Source organism: Bicyclus anynana, chromosome 6 (assembly GCF_947172395.1).
Source record: "Bicyclus anynana chromosome 6, ilBicAnyn1.1, whole genome shotgun sequence".
Classification (NCBI taxonomy): Eukaryota; Metazoa; Arthropoda; class Insecta; order Lepidoptera; family Nymphalidae; genus Bicyclus; species Bicyclus anynana.
Window position 1 is genome coordinate 11400542 of NC_069088.1, and position 14365 is coordinate 11414906.

The window sequence follows — 14365 nt, forward strand, 5'->3', positions numbered from 1 at the left end:
CACACAGCGGGCGATGGAAAGAGCTATGCTCGGAGTATCTCTGCGTGATCGAATCAGAAATGAGGAGATCCGCAGAAGAACCAAAGTCACCGACATAGCTCAACGTGTCGCGAAGCTGAAGTGGCAATGGGCGGGGCACATAGTTCGAAGAGCCGATGGACGTTGGGGTCCCAAGATGCTGGAATAGCGACCCCGCACTACAAAGCGCAGTGTCGCAGGGATTCGCTGGATGCAGGCGGCTCAGTATCGTTATGTTTAGAAGTCCCTACAAAAGGCCTATGTCCTACAGTGGACGTCTATCGGCTGATATGATGATGATGACTATAAAGCCACGTTATTTGTGAGTATCATAGGCTATATTATGTTATGCCCGTATTCTCACAGGACCGGGGAATTCCGCGTACATAGTCGTAGGCGTCGGCTAGTAATTAATCACAAACAACTTTCTTATATTACTCAACTGAGAATTATGAATGATGTATGTTTACAAAAACAGTCTTCAATAGTAAATTTGAAAGGAAGGTAAACAACAGAACAAGACAAGTAGAGTAATAAACTGTTGTGACATAAAATGAACACAATTCTCCTAAATACAAAGTAGGTCACCGGTTATTGCGTTACGGAAAACTACAAAAATATAAAATATCGGAAATATTTTGGAGTATGATGCCACCGTATACTTTCTAAAACTTTATTGTCTTCCGACGGTAAAGTTGTAGAGAGTGTTAAAAAGTTCACCTTTGCGACAACTTGAGTACGAAGCAAAAGTAACGACTTAGTCAGACTGTGACTTAGTGCTTCATAATATCTATTCGACGACACGACGAGTTTTTTTTTAATATCATGAAATATGCGGTGTATCAACACCGCCAATTTCCCAATTCCAATTGCCAAATGTAAGAAAAACCCCAATAAAGTATTTTTTTGCCTGACCAAGAATCCGATCCCTGGACCACATTGTAGCTGAACCAGCTAACCACGGGAACCTTGAAGCAGTTAATAAGACTAGTAGTTGAGAAATCATGGATTTCTATTTGGGGTTAGGTTCTGTGCGGAGCTTTTGAAGTTTAATCTTCTAATATAAAAATTGGAACCATGTGGAACCACTACGGCGACACCGGGGAGTTTGGGCGAGCGCAGAAGCATCGCCTGATGAGACCCGAAGGCTGAAATGAAGATAAAGAACGGAACTACTCTCTAAAGGCGTCTCCTATGAGACTCGAACCTCGGCTTAAAGGGCCATTCGGGAGGGGGTAGCCGTGACCTGAGTGAATCAGTCCGGACGCCTCCAAGATCTTGACTTAGGTAAACGTTAGGTCACTCATAAGTAATCTCGAAAACCGCTTGACGTAGAAAAATTATGTTCTGCTGGGAGGTCATTTGTAGTTATTAGACGTCCGCTAACGAATTTTGTGACATGGCCGGATTAAGGAGGTCTAAGGGCGGTCGAAGTCGAGGGCATTTGCTAGTTAACAATGTAGGGTTAGGATTCTCAAGCTCTATGCAAGGTGCTTATTAAAAGTTTTAATTATACTGTTCCCTGCTCAAAGCAGTTCGTATACGAAATCAAATGTTGTAAAGTTTATTCTCTGTCCCATTATGATGCAAATTATACGTAGTCCCGTATTCTGTAATCCCGAAACGTTTATTTATTTGTGAAGGATTGTGTTAAATCCAATTTACATTGCTCGCATAAATTCTCATTTTGGTGCTACCGACTAGATTAGATAAACCTTTAAATTTATTGCGCGTTTATATCAAAAAATATTTTGAACTGTTATCCTATTATACTTTTGACAACGTTGACGTTAAAATACCCGGACGAGAGTGAGTCGGACACGCCTATCGAGGATTTATAAATAGTTCAGGAATCAAATTGTGCAGTTTGTGCCGAGCTTCTCTTGAATTTTAGACCCCCTGTTTTTAAGGATATAACTACAAAATGTAGAGTTTTCAGATTTTTTCTTGTACTTGTGGTCTATAACAATGTTACGAATATTATTTAAACGATACCAACAAATAAAAAATGGACGAGATTTTTAATGTCGATATTTCGACCCAGTTGCATGAGCTGAATGAACTTTATGACTATAACAATCTTACTTCCCAAATTGCATAGTTCTAGGTCAACAGGAAGTAACTGCCCTATGATTTTGATCCCATACGAGTATCTAAATATGCGTTTTTTGGTAATTTTTGCTGAATAAACGGGCGAAACTTTTTTTACGTAAACTTAGAAGTTTGATTTTTTCACAACTTCATGTGAATGTACCTATAAGTGCGTTAATTATGAGTAACTAAAATATTTTTTAGTAAACTGATAACAAAAAATCTAAGATTAGGAGAATATTTTAATGTATCGAATATTATTATTGATTGCGGGAACGATCTCCTCCGCCTAATATAATGCTGCTCAGAGGATAGAAACTGAAACATCCTCAAACAAACATTATTACTCCTATTAGCAGTATGGTAGTACTTAGATTATAAAAAAATATAAGTCTCCACACACTTACTTCTTTCAGCTTTGGTCATGCTCACGTCATCTCTCTTCCAGAACTTAAGGAACGGCGCAAGAGCTTTCATAGTGCATTCGCCGTTGAGTATTCTCTTCCCCAACTTCTTGGGCACCTCCTGCTCTATCTCCGAGCTCCGGCATGAGGAGGAGTCGTCGCCCAAGGAGCGCGTGCGGCGACCCCCCCTGAAGCTGACGCAACCACAGCCCTCTGCCAATGAGAACATCGTGGGACTCTTATCCTTTTTATACTTTTTATCTCTTCGTTTTCGGACACATCTTGGCGTTTTCTGGCGTGTTTTAGGAATCTTGATAGCTTGATGGTACCGCTAATGAATTAAACATGTCCAGCCGCAACGACTGGAGTGTACCTGAAACAAAAAGAATATATGTTTATAATATCTATTATGTTTATAATACATATGTTCCAGAGAAGACACAAAATTTATTAGTTTTAGTAGTGCCTAATCATATGTACATTGTGTACTTTTACTGCCCTTTCACGGAAACAAATTTCTTTTTCTCAAGTGTAGGCACCCAAGGAGTCCGCGACAATGTTTAGATCGTTGGTTATAGAACGAACTCAGCAATGAGTTTTATGTCAAGAGAAGTCTTTTGTTCTTGTAGCTTTTGAACTTAACTGAGACAGCTTTTACAGTTGTCTAACAAAAAAAATAGCAAAAGCCAAAGTTTTAAAAAAGTTTAGAACTACGTTTGACAGATTTTGTTAATTAATACAACAAAGCAAAATACGGATGACATCAACACGTGTTACACGCAAAACCAGATAACCGGATACTGAACGACATAAAATATACCTACGTTTTTTTAGAATAAATTGAAATGTTCGCTAGAAAGAGTTTGCGTGTGCCAAAGGAGATTCCGTTTTAATATCGTCTTACAATTTCAGAATTTATAATGAACAAGAGGAACTAATAATCCACCTAATCGCATTGTGATAAAGGCTGTATTCAGCCTATTTGTTTATTTAATAATATTTTAAGGTTAACGCCCGTAGAATGACTACGCTGGGCATTGAAATTCGGTATGGACACTTGGGTTAGTCATTCGCAGGCTGGATTTTTCCGCACTGGTATCGAAAGTCAATCAGCGGGCGATGGAGCGGATGGATTATGTTTGGAGTATCTCTGCGTGATCAAATCAGAAATGAGGAGATCCACAGAAGAACGAAAGTCACTGACATAGCTCAGCGAGTCGCGAAGCTAAGGTGGCAATGTTCGAAGTACCAGGCCAGATCACATAGTTCGAAGAGCCGATGGACGTTGGGCTACCAAGGTGCGGGAATGGCGACTCCGCACCGGAAAACGCATTGTTGGTCGACCTCCCACGAGGTGGACCGAAGACATCAAGTGCCTGATTGCAGCTGGCGGTATATGTTTGGTATAAGTCCATGCAAGAGGCCTATTAAAAGATTTAAATCCCGTTTCCAAATTTTATAAATTCATACTATGATTTTTAATATTTATGGCAACAGTTTATATTATTATTAACCAGACAAGTATGATAGTTTTTCCGGGGAAAAAAATTCAATTTGCTACACATACTCGTTAAACCTTCTTGGATGGTCAAGGAATATTTTAAGATATCTAGGTGTAGATATCGTCTATGTTCTCGGGTTTTGAGCTTAGCAACATATTAGGCAATTCATTTTATAAATACATCTATTATCACTTTAACAAATAGCCTAAGATTGCAAGAAGCGCATAACCCAATTTCGGGAAAACTCGGTAAATAAAAGATTTGTTTTATTTAGGTAAAATATCGGCCTGTGGGTTTTATTCACGCAAGATTTATTATTACTCCACCCGAGAAATGTATCAGCAATATTTCCCCTTCGACACAAAGTGACCCTGTCGCCGTTGAGGTATTTCCTAAATTACTCTCATTCAGTCGGAATTACAGCGGTAGATTGCTGGCCTGGCCTGATTGTGGACTTACATTCCGTGCACTTTCACGTAGCAAACACCCCAGATGTGTGGATCTTTTATTTATAATACAATTTATTCTTTTTTTATTCTTTGTGCTAGTGATGATGCAATCTAAGATGGAAGCGGACTAACTTGTTAGAAGGAGGATGAAAATCCACACCCCTTTCGGTTTCTACACGACATCGTTCCGGAACACTAAATCCGTCGGTACGTCCCTGTCGGTAGGGTGGTACGAAAACGAGAATCTGTTAAAATTAAAAAAAAAAACAATTGGCTTAAAACATGATTTTGCTGAATCTTGAATTTGTTTATCATAAAAACCCTTAAAATCAGGACCCAAAAATTTGTCACGTTATAATGTACGAGTAAGCTTTCATTCTTACAGGAGTGTCTATCATAAATTCTACGTTACACGTAGATACTTAAGAGCCGACATGCTATTACCCGTAAAGTGGAATTGCTCCTCGTAAAAATATAAGATAGGCAGGCTTTACGGCGCTCACATTTGTGCTTTATTTGCGTAATCCGCCTACAAACATAACATTTCTCTCCGAAGAATTTACATACATTCAATGATCACTTAATGATATAATCCAGGTCTTTGTCGTAAAACTGTAACATCAAACAATTCATGGGCAATGTCTACTTTCTCAACAAAACTTTTGTAAAAGTAAAATGGAATCTACGAATCTGAGATGAATTAGATAGGGACCTGACTCGCAAGACGCTATTCCTCTATTAGAGTATAAGATCAACGATCTAACGCGTTTATAAAAATTGTCTCTATAGAATCGATATTTCATAGTTTTCGTCGCGTAAAGAGCTCTCAACAATGTCGGTTTGTGTAGTTAAATAGTGTAACAGACGATTAACAACTTCTAGTTTACTGATAGATGAAGATACGTTTCATTTGTAACTATTTCCAACTATATCTTTGTGATAAAAGCAATATCTAGAAATAATTGATGCTTCAGTCGGAACAACAAAACATCGATTAAGTAATTTAATACTCTGTGTAACTGACTAAACGATGACATTATTAAAGTTGTATTAGTGTGTGTAAACATTACACGTGTGTTTATTGCGATTCAATTTTATAGTTGTGTAAGTAAGGACACAAAAGGTGTTATTGGTGTTAACTATTTCAGATGTGTGAGTTTACCTTGTGCCTCAAAAAATTACACACATTTTTGTTAGTGAATTTAGGTGTGTTGCAACTCCATAGCTAATTACTCTATGCTGAGAATGATCAGCTGTGAAAGAAAAGGGTAAAAGTCATGAAAGAATGTTAAGAAAGTAAAGGTCAAGGGTTCTAAAGATTAAATCTATTTTTATACGGGTATAGTTATACACTAGCAGCACTTTGATGGAGTTTGATTGATCACCCACCGTGTGCAAAAATATTATAGCAATCATATTTGATTTGTGAAATTTTGTTATGGCGTTCTTCCATTCCTTCAGAAGATATTTTTTCTAATAAGATTTCAACCGAGATCAGTTTTTTTTTTGAAGACTTTTGTTTGTGAATGCCAGTAACAAGTAGAATTAAAATCACCAATGTAATACAAAGATATCTAATACTTACACAAATATCGAGCAAAATATACGATACTAGCCGACGCCCCGCGGTTTCACGCATGTAGTTCCTGTTCCCGTGAGAATACGGTGATAAAATATACCCTATGATACTCACAAATAACGCGGCTTTCTAGTGAGAGAATTTTCAAAATTGGTTCAATAGATCCAGATATTCCCTTATAAAATACCAAAAACTTTACCTCTGTATAATAATAACTATAGATGTATTTTATATATACTCGTATATATTGTTCTAAAATTTTGATTTAATGGACGTACGAACATATACATACATTATATATACATCTATTAAATATGTTCGTTATTTAATGATTCTGTTTCACTTGGTAAATCCTATACACATTATATATATGCTATGTGTAATACCATATTTATTTTATAAGACACTTTTATATACATCAACTTTTATATATAACAACCCTTATCAAATATTTTAATCTTTATTTAATTAAATAAAGATTAAAATATTTGATAAGGGTTGTTATTATAGAACTTTTCAGCGCATATTAAACTTATTAGCATATTCAAATGGTTATGAAATTGCCAGTTTTACGATCTATGCTCTGAGAAATTTTGAGCTGTTTCTATAGTAGATAGATACAAGTACAAAAAGTGACTTCAAAGTTTTAACGTTATTTTTTATTCTATAATTAAAATGAAACATAAATAGTGTTTATTCAACTGTTTTGATATTTTTCTTATCTAAAACTATAACATGACTTGTTTTTTTATTACGATCCACTTGTTAGATATTAATGAGATTCAAATGTATGTTATCAAAACCGTTGGTCTTATGTTTTTTTTTTTATTTTTATAAGTTAGCCCTTGACTACAGTCTCACCTGATGGTAAGTGATTATGCAGTCTAAGATGGAAGCGGACTAATTTGTTAGGAGGAGGATGAAAATCCACACCCTACCCTGTTTCTACACGGCATCTTACCGGAACGTCTGTGTGTGTGTGTGTACGTCTTTTGCCGGTAGGGTGGTAACTAGCCACGGCCGAACCCTCCCACCAGCCAGACCTGGACAAATTAAGAAAATCGCAACTAGCCACGGCCGAAGCCTCCCACCAGCCAGACCTGGACAAATTAAGAAAATCGCAACCAGCCGGGGATCGAACCCAGGACCTCCGTTTTGTAAATCCACCGCGCATACCACTGCGCCACGGAGGCCGTCAAATGTGATAAAACCTAGAAGCGAATGAACTACTTTACAAACTTGTACTTTCACTTTAATATACGACTAGAACTTGTGCATACTAGCACAACCTCCATACATCTCTACACTTCAAATAAACCTGCCTAGAATGGATGCCCACAAACCCATAAATTCTCGGACTTGTCACCGAGGAAAACAATTGCTATATTTACTGAACAAGAAGGGTCCTTTGGGTTTACATTGTTGATAGAAATAAATTTGAGAGCAGTACTAAATTATTTATAGGCGCTTTAAAATGTAGGTTCCACATTTTATTATCTTGGACTTTTATTTGACGTCTTGAGACTTCTTTATATGCAATTTTATATCGTAGAGATACTCGTAGACAAGATGATAATGTTTGCAAAATATTCCTTTCAGTATTAATTTCTTCATTCAAGCCATAGATAAGTCTGGTGACTTTCATAATTAGGTATTATTTTTCGACATTTTGCATCCGATCATGTAAATCTATTTTCGTTTCATTATAAAGTATGTAAAAGGTTTTATTTTAACTTGGTATGTTAGTGATAGCCCGTGATAGCCCAGTGGATATGACCTCTACCTCTGATTCCGGAGGGTGTGAGTTCGAATCCGGTCCGGGGCATGCACGAAAAGTTGGAGCTTTTCAGTTTTGTGCATCTTAAGAAATTAAATAGATTTAACGGTGTGTTTATTAATTTTGTCTCAAACGGTGATTTCCTTCACCGTTTGAGACACGTGTCTCAAACGGTGAAGGAAAAACATCGTGAGGAAACCTGCATACCTACCAAAGAATTTTCTTAATTCTCTGCGTATGTGAAGTCTGCTAATGCGCATTGAGCCACCGTGGTGGACTATTGGCCTAACCCCTCTTATTATGAGAGGAGACTCAGCAGTGAGCCAAATATGGGTTGATAATGATGATGTTAGTATGTCATGTATGTATGGGAGTCAAATCTCGAAAACTAATTAAGATCCGACGACTATGCTTAAATTTGGCATACCTACATACTTTCGGAACAATACAATTAAGTATAGATCACGGCGCTGGTCTGATGATGAAGTTAGGTATATAGGAACTCCAAACTAAACAAGATAAACCAATCGAGTTTAGGCTCAAATGACGTGGCAAACAATAAAAAAGTGGCGATTTTATTCTCTCTACAAAATCTAAAAACAGTTTTAGCAGATATTTCCTAAAATTGTGACAAACTCGTAAATTAGTAAAATGAAAATAATAGAATCGTTTGCTATTTTTTCTTTATTTTCGTTTCTATACTCGAAACCCAGTTAAAACAGTAATTATAATTTAACTACAAAGGAACTGAAATTCAGTTCAAAAACGAACATTTTGTGTTTAGAAAACTCGCTATACAAGCATAAAATAATTTTAAATATCCAAACAAAAGAAGAAGAAACACATTTTGATGTAGAAAAATTGAAGTTTATTTCCATTATGAAAGTTTGTAGTAGGTAGAAAGCAAGAAGAAAGAACTAAATCTTTCAGAATGTACTAATTTACTTAGTAACTTAAGCAATTCGTCAATGCCGGACCGAATAAAGTTAAAGTTCTACGTGCCTCGTAGATGGTGATATAAAATAGCGATATAAAATAGGTAAATACTACTTTGTACACGTAAATTCTTTGTCGGTAACTAAATAAACTTTTAACTGTTTATAATATAATTTAAAAAATACATAAATATGAACCAAATTCTCAGGTGTCCAGGTTTCCTCACGATGTTTTTCCTTCACCGTTTGAGACTAGTGATTTGATTTTTTTTAAATGCACATAACTGAAAAGTGGGAGGTGCATTTCCCGGTTTTCGGAGTTCGAATCTACGCACTCCGAAAACGGAGGCAGAGAAATTTACTGGGCTATCACGGCTCACGAGATACAAGAGATAACGCCCCAAAAAATGTAATACCTGACTTTCGCAAGAAAATAATGATAATATTTATATGAGAATCACTGTCTGGAGCCTGGATCCACACACCACGTTATAATATAAACTCCATTGGAATACAAACAAATTTACATGTAAAGCGATTCTCTCAAAAACATATTCATTTTTGGCACAAAAAATGTGTAAGGCGTCTGAAGATGAGTGCTTTCGGTTATTCAGTAAAGATGTTAAAATTTTGTTAACTGTAAATGAAAGTCACACAGAATCTCTTTACAGTTATTGCGTGTTTTTTATAGCAATTTCTTGCCTTTGATTCATATTTTTTCAACTTAAGACACAATAGATACTCCGACTTCCCTTTCATAATGCGAAAAATTCCTAATGGTACAATTTCCTTTGATTTTATTTTTTCGTGCTAAAGGTTAAAGTAGGTAAGTGTATTGTCAAAGGTTCTTTTGATATATTTATGATTTAATTACTAATTTTTATTTTACAAATGAGTATAATAAGTAAACAAAAAATCACACTAACATTATAAAGGTTTCAGTGTATTTTAGCGTGTATGTTTGTTGTTGTTGTATACTCTTTCACGTCGCAAATGAAACCTATATGGTTGTAATTTGGAACAGAGATAGAATATATCCTTTATTTTTTTTTATTCTTTACAAGTTAGCCATTGACTACAATCTCACTTGATGGTAAGTGCTGATGGAAGCGGGCTAACTTGTTAGGAGGAGAATATACACGACATTGTACCGGAACGCTAAATCTCTTGTAGGTACGTCTTTGTCGGAAGGGTAATAAGTAATAACTAGCCACGGCCGAAAACCTTTCACCAGCCAAACCTGGACCAATTAAGAAAACCTCAATCAGCCCACTCGGGGATCGAACGTAGGACCTCCGTCTTGTAAAATTGCGGGCGTTCGCTAGTATATTTAAAAAAATATTTTATGAATACAATAAATAATTTTGTCTAAAGTCTTGCCCACAATATAAAGTAATCTAAACCAAAATTCATGCATAACATCAGTTCATATAAGCAGATAAACATAAACATAAAATGTATACCTCATACCTTAGTTATACTTCTCGCTATTTTCATACTAGAACGTGACTTTTTAATAGTCTTCAAAGAGCACATTTACTGTCAAAGTTTATTATTGAAACCATCTGGAGGTTTATTGGTATAACAGCTACCTAACTAACCTATCTAACTATCTTGTCTATGTATATTATATGTGTATTCTATGTATATTCTTGTCTATGTATATTATCCCTATGCTGCACTTATTGATTATTCATTTAGCTGGTCAAGGTTCACCTCTTTATTCAAGAATCTAAGAATGTTTACATAATATCTAAAATGGTAACTATTTAATATTTTGTAAACATTTTTTTTCTATCGCCAAGCCAGTGGCGTACCTTCTAATTAAAGCCGTTTCTGAAAGAACCGTGTGAAAATCCTAATACTTTATGATTTAAATGGCTTTAGTCATATATGCATCACTGTGTTGGCACCGCCTTCAAAGTGATCAGAAGGTAGCACAATACAATGTTATTTTTCGCTTTTTAGTTTAGTTTAGTCAGTTGAATTTTTGTTAAAAAGATTTTATTTTTCTGTTTTTAGTGTCCTAGCATAGTGAACGGAAGTGCTACAGTACGGGTGATTTTGTTAATTTTCATTTTAACACAAAATTACTGAACCGATTATCATGTAAATTGGTTCCATTTAGGAACCAATTTGGAAGTATACCCGAACGTATCATAAAAATCAATATATTCAAACCTTGTCATCATCCCCATTGAGAAGTTGGTGGTATTCACCCTCGTTAATGTCCAGAGCACTTCAATCGTCCCCAGTCATTACGATTGATCATTCCACGAGTCAAACATAACTTAAAATGATAGCTACAGATTCGCATCGTACCTACGTATCGGACGCATCGCATCAAAGGGATTTTTAATTTTACGGTAGATAAAATCCCTTCGATGCACGTTGCGTTGCGGATCTGTGGACGCACTTGTATGACTTTCTATAACTAAAATCCGTATATATGCGTCCATTGCGTACAATTCAGATCTGTTGACGCCTGCCAATATAAAGAAAGTCTGGCTTTATAGTGAGGCATTTAAATAGTATCTACTTTTAAGTACTTTTGTCAGTAACAACAACAATGTCTTTACATTTTAAATAAGCATAACGTCTATTTACAGTCATTAAACGCAAACACCCTTAAGCAGAAATTCTCATGTCTGAGTTATGTTGCTACGAGTAGGTTTGCCACAAGTAACAAGGGTTAAATAGTGGCAGAGCATTATTTACACAACGCTTAAATGAATTTGACACCCTCTTTGACGCAATCGGTAGTTCTTTTGGTTTATTACTGAAGTTCTGGGTTCACAAAATCATACTTCTGAATCACTATAGTAAAAAGATCGTATCGTAAAAAGTTACTTTGACGAGTAAAAGAAAAACCAGTGTATTTCCAAAAACTTACAAAAATCTATATAAAATGAATTTGGTAAACAGACTACGAGGAAATATAGAGGAATATTTTCTAACAGCAACATTTATAGTCTCTCAATCCAGTTTGTATTTTGCTTAAGTAAAGCGATAATCCGTGCACTTTCAGTTGGCTTGACTAATTATTTCCTTTGTACGGAACCTTCGGTGCGCAAGTCTGTTTTGCGCTTGGCAGGTTTTATAGTTATAGGGCATACATAACTATGTAATATGTATACAAGCAAAGTGGGAAACTCAAAAGGTTTCAACTGCAAGTGGTAGCCGACGACCTAATACGGATTCCCGTTCCAATTTAAGAATCGTTACGAAGTGATCAATCAATGTTCTGTTAAATATTTACGAGCTTGAAATTCAGGCCAAGGCTTACCAAGTACATGAATGAATACTGTACCGTAATATGTTCGTGTATGTATCCACGAAATGCATTTGAAAGAACTACTTATTTTGTTTAGGTTTAAAGAGTTTAGACAGAGATGTGACATACCTACATAATATTATTCTTAGCAGTTTATGGTTAGTTTGTATAGAGTATGATGGTAACATATAACAATATATATCTACCTACCTACCTACTCTTAAATCTATTGTCGCCATACCTTTCAAACTCTAGATGTAGGAAACCTCGTTTACTTTCGTAATCACAGAACAGACAACGCTAAAAGCTAACGCTAAATAGAAGTAGCAAGGGAGCGTGGCCCGCGTACACCCGGATGTGCGGAACATCGCAAGCGTGTTCGCGCATGTACTAGCAGTCTTGTTTTGTTCTGTGACAAAAGGAATAAATAATATTCAACTATAAAGTAAGGGTGACATAATTCATTTTTCATTAAATATTACTAAACAGCCATTTAGGCCACGCCCCTGGGTACGCTGGGTTCAATACAAAGAATTGGCACTTTATAAATCTAGTTACCTCTTATATCTGTGTTCGTAATAATTGGTACCTACCTGCGATTCAAAATCTAGACATATATAAGTAAACCTAGATTTAGCGTAGATACATTTACAACGAAGAGCATAGATAATGTTATTAAAACCGGATGTCTGTCAGTGCACAGCAATATCTTGTTAAATGTACGAGTATTTGTAAACAGAATGCCTCTTCGCTTCGTACACTAAGTGCCTATACTTGTGATGCATGTCAGGATTGAATTTTCATAAACCCAGAGACTTCCTATATCATATTCATGCATCTTACTGCGTACGTATGTAGTTCCGCGAAGATTTTGGCATTTATCAGACAATTTTTGAAGGGATAACTTCTGAAGGAAGGGTAACGCTTCGTAACGTAACGCGTTACGGCGAAACTCTGTCTGGCTCCCTTTTCTCAGGCATACGGCAGCAGGTTTCAGTTATCACTTCTGGCTATCTTGCTTCTTTTTAACTCAATCAACTCAACTCAACGTTGCACAAGACTTACTTACTAAAATCTATCTGTATCAGCGTGAAAATCCGTTCAGTAGATCCAAAGATTGGCGCAAAAAAACAGACGGAATAAAGAGTGACACCAAAAAAAAATGTTTTTGTCTCAGTTACTATATTCTTTCAATTAACTCTTCGTAATTTTTGCTGGCCCCTCTCATATAAGAGTGGAAGCCTGGCCTTGGAGTAGGGTCAATAAAATGGGCTGATAATGATGATGATGAATCGACTTTTGACGGCCTCCGTGGTGCAGTGGCATGTGCGGTGGATTTACAAGACGAAGGTTCTGGGATCGATCCCCGGCTGGGCTAATGGAGGTTTTCTTAATTGGTCCAGGTCTGGCTGGTGGGAGGCTTCAGCCGTGACTAGTAACCACCCTACCGGCAAAGATGTACCGCCTAGCTATTTAGCGTTCAGCCACGATGTCGTGTAGAATGTAGATGGTTATGGACTTCATCCTACGCCTAACACGTTAGCCCGCTTCCATCTTAAATTGCATCATCACTTACCACCAGATGAGATGTCAGTTAAGGGCTTAGTTCATTTTTTAAAAATGAACCATACAATCTAGGATAGACACTCAAATTTTTACTCATCTTTTTCTTTTTCTTTTAGTGCCATCTCCTACCGAAGGTTTTACTTCGTTTCCAGCGATATAAATAATTGAGTCACGATGTAGATCTACAACCATTCTTAATTTGTAAACAAATATGTACAAATAAAATTAAGATTACATCAAGTACTTACTTCATAAAAAAATAATATTGTTTAGCAACATACACTTTATGCTATGACGATGTAATACGTTCACCCGAGGGACCTATGTGGCCGTAGATTAGGAAATTTATGCAGGTCGCGTAGTACTTACAAGTAGAAATATGTATAAAAAAATAATAAAAACAGGCAATTGCGGGTCGTGGGATACGCTCACTGATTCAAGGTCTAGTTTTAAGTAGCATTACAGAACATTTCTGTATCCACTTTTTTTCTGGTTGTGTAAGTGCCGTAAGGTCCTTAATGGGACCTCAGCGACGTCACCTGATAGTTATGAAAAACCATCCCCTATAAACACAGGGCATGGGTAAGAAGGGTTATTAATCTTTGACAAGTTGGCCCTTGACTGCGGTCTGCGATCACATTCACAGCTGATGTTAAGGAATGATGAATGATTAATGTCAGAAAAAATAAAATTGTCGCACACCACGCTAGGTTACAAAAAAATAGTAATTCTTTTAAAGGCAATTGCATCCTTCTAATAGTTGCTTAAAG

General features: G+C 36.4%; 1 protein-coding gene across 2 annotated transcripts in view; it reads right to left on the reverse strand.

Moving 5' to 3' along the window:
• Nucleotides 1-14365, reverse strand: part of LOC112051078 (serine/threonine-protein phosphatase rdgC) — a 101053-nt gene that overhangs the window by 76300 nt on the left and 10388 nt on the right. For both annotated transcript variants that reach the window (XM_052882213.1, XM_052882212.1), the window contains exon 2: nucleotides 2517-2886. In XM_052882213.1, coding sequence (XP_052738173.1) covers nucleotides 2517-2742 — 226 coding nt within the window. In that variant the 5' untranslated portion in view covers nucleotides 2743-2886. The remainder of the gene's footprint in view (nucleotides 1-2516; nucleotides 2887-14365) is intronic.